Source organism: Gallus gallus, chromosome 26 (assembly GCF_016699485.2).
Source record: "Gallus gallus isolate bGalGal1 chromosome 26, bGalGal1.mat.broiler.GRCg7b, whole genome shotgun sequence".
NCBI classification, from domain to species: domain Eukaryota; kingdom Metazoa; phylum Chordata; class Aves; order Galliformes; family Phasianidae; genus Gallus; species Gallus gallus.
The window spans coordinates 4,312,374-4,316,687 of record NC_052557.1 but is presented as its reverse complement, the minus strand read 5'-3'; the positions used below and the strand labels follow the sequence as shown (position 1 = coordinate 4,316,687).

Here is a 4,314-nt window from a genome sequence, read left to right as displayed (position 1 = left end):
TCACAGCCTCGTGCACTTTTTTGTCCCCCTCCTTTTCTTCCTCACGTTCCTGACTGCATGGATTCCAGGCAGCTCCATGCAGCTGCCTTTGGGAGGAACAGCCGAGTGATGACTTAAGAAGCATCAGCTTTCAGCATGTGTTCCCTTGCCCGTGGTAATGGAGCAATACATGCCGGAGGCGTGAAGCTTCTCGAACGTGTTGGGGTTGGTTGAGACAGATCGCAGTGCGTTCTCCCTACTTTGAATCACACAAACACAATTACACAATCAGTATTGGCTGTCCCAGCGAGACTAAGAATACAGTAACAAGTTTAATGTACAAAAAAAAAAAGACACTTCTGTACAGAGACCCCACTACGCCTGTGCCAGCAGAAGGTATAATGCTGGTGGGTGAACACACCGAAGACGTTGCATGTTCCTTTCCCAGGCTGCTGGGTCAGAGGACCCCGAGGCACCAGGCCAGGGAGCTGCCTCCTCCTTGAGCCCGCACAGCACTAAGCTGACAAGCTGGCCTTCAGCAATTACTGCAGGAAACATCCCCACGGTTGCCTACATGAATGTCTGCACACAATGTGCTGCTCGTGGGCTGCTGGCAGGGAGCCTCTCCTATGGGGATGAGCTTAATGGGACAAATGCAGCTTCAGCTGCAGCATTTCTCTCTGCCCTTCTTCCCCACGAGCCGTGCTGAGAACATTCATGGTAGTTTTGTAAACTGAAAACAATCCACATAAACCTTGATGCTTGAAGTTACTGAAATCCACGTTGAATCGAGCTTGCTTTGGTACAGGCTCCTTGGAGAAGACTGCAAGCAGGAGAGGGGGAGTGCTTCTGTCTCGTAACTGCTGCAACTGCTGTGCAGTGCACAAGTGAAGCTTGTTCGAACTTGTCTTCTCTTTGCTGATCCCAGGACACTTCAGTGGAAGATGATCTTCTTATATTTGGAATTTGGGATCTGTCCTCGTGACTTGAGCCTCCTGACAGCCTCCCGCATGTGTTTGGGCTGCAGAGGTGGCAGCTCCCCCCACTTCTCACACACATCCAGTGCTAAACAAAAAACAAGAGTTGACATGAGCAAGGACAGCTCAACGCTGCCATCCTCCCAACAGGCAACATTTGAAAAGCCTCCTACTGGTCGAACTTCAATAATAAAGGCAGCGTAACACTGTTCAAGGCTCACGTTTTATCTATACACAAGAATGAAACAGCTTTGTGTGTTTCTCTGAAGAAAAACCAGTCCTTGAGGCATCAAAACCAGCTCAGAATCAGCTACTTTTTAACAACATTCCAGCTGCTATGGAATAGACTAAGTCATGCAAGAGCTTGACGAGGCCTCATCATCTTAAACCTGCTACTTTAAAACCACCTCTAGCTTGTGAAGTATATTTTGGGGCTCGTGTGCAGCAGTGATAGGAAGGAGCAGCCTACAGCTGACTCGAAGGGCAGTTCCTGTTCTTCATTTCTGGTAAGTATCATTCAGATCTCCTGCCAAGGACATGAAGCAATTAAGTACAGCAGCGAAGCTGCTTATCCAGACTGCCTCTGGCAACGCAGAGCTGCAGACACAGTCAAAGCAGCAGAAGTGCCAAAAGCTGCATCATCCTGGCTGATGGCAAGCCCTGCACATCCAGGCTGTGTGTTTTGTGTCACAAGCCTGTACTAAGTGGTTGGCACAAAAAACAAGAATCTTTTCCTCCTCTGCATGAGCAGGCACACGGCTGGGTCAGCCTTGCACAGACTATCCCAAGGAGATCTCAGCTCACTGCATTAACAAAGAATCTTGCAGGTTAAGAGGCTTAAATAACGCATTTCCCTTCTAAGCTGAACTTGTCCACAGTAACATTAATGAGATCTTTGCTGTGGCACTGCAGCCTGCTCATGTAGGAGCAAGAACTGCTAAGTTATCTTCTGCAGAAAAGATGAAAAACGAGGAAGGCACTCACTGATCTCTACTGATTTATGGGCAGTTATATTAACAGGATTAGAGTGGAATATGGACAGCACCACACTTTCCCCCGAGTCTTAACAGCAGCTTTCTGCTGCTGAAAGCAGGAGGGCTCTGCAGGGCAGTGTGTCAAGCTGCAGACCCAGACAAGAAGCCACAAAAGTCCAGCTTTATTTCATGTCCTTCTGTTCTGCTTTAAACAACACACACTCTCTGTGTTCTTAACTTCTTACTGAACAATAATGTGATTTGCTCACCTTCCTCCACCACTTCCCCAACGAAGACCTTGGAAATGCCAGACATGGCGATGACCACATTCTGAGAGACAGAGGTGCCTGTGATGGACTGGATCAGCTGCACAAGCCAAGAAGAGGCAGTCAGTCAAACGAGATACATGCAGCAACAGAGAAATATTTCAAATTATACTTAGTAATTGGAGCCTGCCAAATATTGAGCATCAGTGAACAAAATGAGCAGAAACAGAAGTAACTGATCCTTGGAATAAGGTCCTTTAGCTTTGGGCACATGCTAGCTGCAGCAATTCTAGATTACTTTTGCTCAGCTACAGATCTGTACTAGCAATTATTTTTTCCTGTTGCATCACTGTCCCCCAAACTACTTTCATTTAAGTACTTCTATTTAAACTGCATAAAGCCCCACAGGCGCACTGAGCTACAACATAATCAGATAAGCAGATCTGAGCAGGGACGGCCACAAAGGCTGAGATGTGGCTGGAGGGGAGGGCGCACCCACAGTCACCAACTGCTGAGCCCCCCCATGTGTGTGTGTGAGGCTGGGCTGGGAGCGTGGCCAGGCTCAGCCCGTTTGCTTTGTGCTGAAGCACTGTGAAGCCGTTTGGTACCCGTTTGATAGCAGCTTTGGGGAACGCGGAGCGGCGATACATCTCGTAGCGATTCAGCTGTTCTTCAGAAAAGGAGGAGACCAGGATTCTGGAAGGGAGAGAATGAATCACTTACAGAGATTAAAAAAAACAAACAGACACAATTCTGAAGCTCCTCAGGCCACTGAAACAGTCCTACAGAGTATTACAACCATCCTCAGCCTCCTGCAGCATAAAAAAGAGCTTGGAGAGAAACAAACAGGGCTCCAGTTGTGCCAAGGTTTGCAATGCAGATGGTGGGGCAGCTCGGAGGGATCTGGGAAGGAGCTGCAGACACAGAACAATGGAATCACAGAACATCCTGGGTTGGAAGGGACCCACAGGGATCCCACACCAAACCCCTGGCCCCGCACAGCACCACCCAAACCCGATGGCTGTGGTGTCCCAACACAGCCACTCCCCTCGGGGGGGCCTCGCAGATGGACTGAACGCCTCCAGCCCTGACAGAACCCCGCCGTGAGCACTCACTGCATCTTCTGGATCTCATCCTCGTCCACTTTGTGCTTCTTCTCCTTCCTCTCCTTCAGCTCCAGCTTCACCTTCTTGGCCGCCGACGGCTGCAGGCTCAGGTCCTCCCCGTCCAACGCTTCCCCCTCCGCGCTCCTCACCTGCATGGGAGCGCAGCGCTGTGGCGGCGGCCCCGTTCGCTTCCCGCTCCCCGCCCCTCACGGCCGAGGCCCTCACCTCCCCGTCCGCCGCCTCCACCTTGAGCTCCCCGCCGCCTCCAGCCTCCCCCAGATCCCCCTCTGCCGCCCCCTCCGTGGCCGGCGGTTCCTCCGCGGCCTCAGCGCCGCCCCCGGGGGGGGACGAGGCGGTGGGGGACGGCTCCTGCTCGGCGCCGCTCCCCCTCTCCTCCCGGCCCGGCTCCCCGGGTTCCGCCATCGCCCCCCGTCGCGCCGTCGCCTAATGATGACGTCACGCTACGGCGGCCGGCGGGGGGGGCGCCGTCGTTATGGCAACGGGGCTTCCGTGGGTCTGAGCGCCGTGGGGCCTTCGGAAGTTGAGCTCCGCGGGTGGACGGGACCTTTCCCCCGCCTCAGCTCCCCCGGGGGCTGAAAGCAGTTTCAGGTTTCTGCTTTGGGCCTGAAGGCTGTGGCAGCTCTTCAAGTGGAGGCGGCTGCTTGACGCTGCTATACACGGGAAGATTTTTAACACCCTTTAGGTGGATATCTACCTCGTCTGTAGCTACGGCTATGCGTTTTACGTATCGTCCTGGAGGGACACGTTTCACATCGGTTACACTGATTAACGAAAAGGAAGGGGATGAAAAGGCGGCCGTCCTCCGGAGCGCCCTGGATGGGGGCGGGGCCTGCGGGATATCAGGCCACGCCCACTCACAGAAGTCCACGCCCACTCTCGGGAGGACAAACGGCTCGGCGGGCCACGCCCACACGCCCGCAGGCCACGCCCACACGCCCGCAGGCCACGCCCCCCGAGCATCCTTCCGGGGCGGGGCCTGGCGGGAGGCGGT

The 4,314-nt window shown here is 53.6% G+C and overlaps 1 protein-coding gene across 1 annotated transcript; it reads right to left on the bottom strand.

The window, feature by feature from the left end:
• Positions 1 to 273: 273 nt before the first annotated feature.
• Positions 274 to 3,748, bottom strand: TAF11 (TATA-box binding protein associated factor 11). The gene is made up of 5 exons (NM_001244905.2): positions 3,528 to 3,748; positions 3,312 to 3,451; positions 2,805 to 2,892; positions 2,200 to 2,296; positions 274 to 1,044 (listed from the first exon to the last, which is right to left on the bottom strand). The coding sequence occupies exons 1-5, from the start codon at positions 3,723 to 3,725 to the stop codon at positions 914 to 916; spliced, it is 654 nt and encodes a 217-aa protein (NP_001231834.1). The 5' UTR covers positions 3,726 to 3,748; the 3' UTR covers positions 274 to 913.
• Between the last annotated feature and the right edge of the window lie 566 nt (positions 3,749 to 4,314).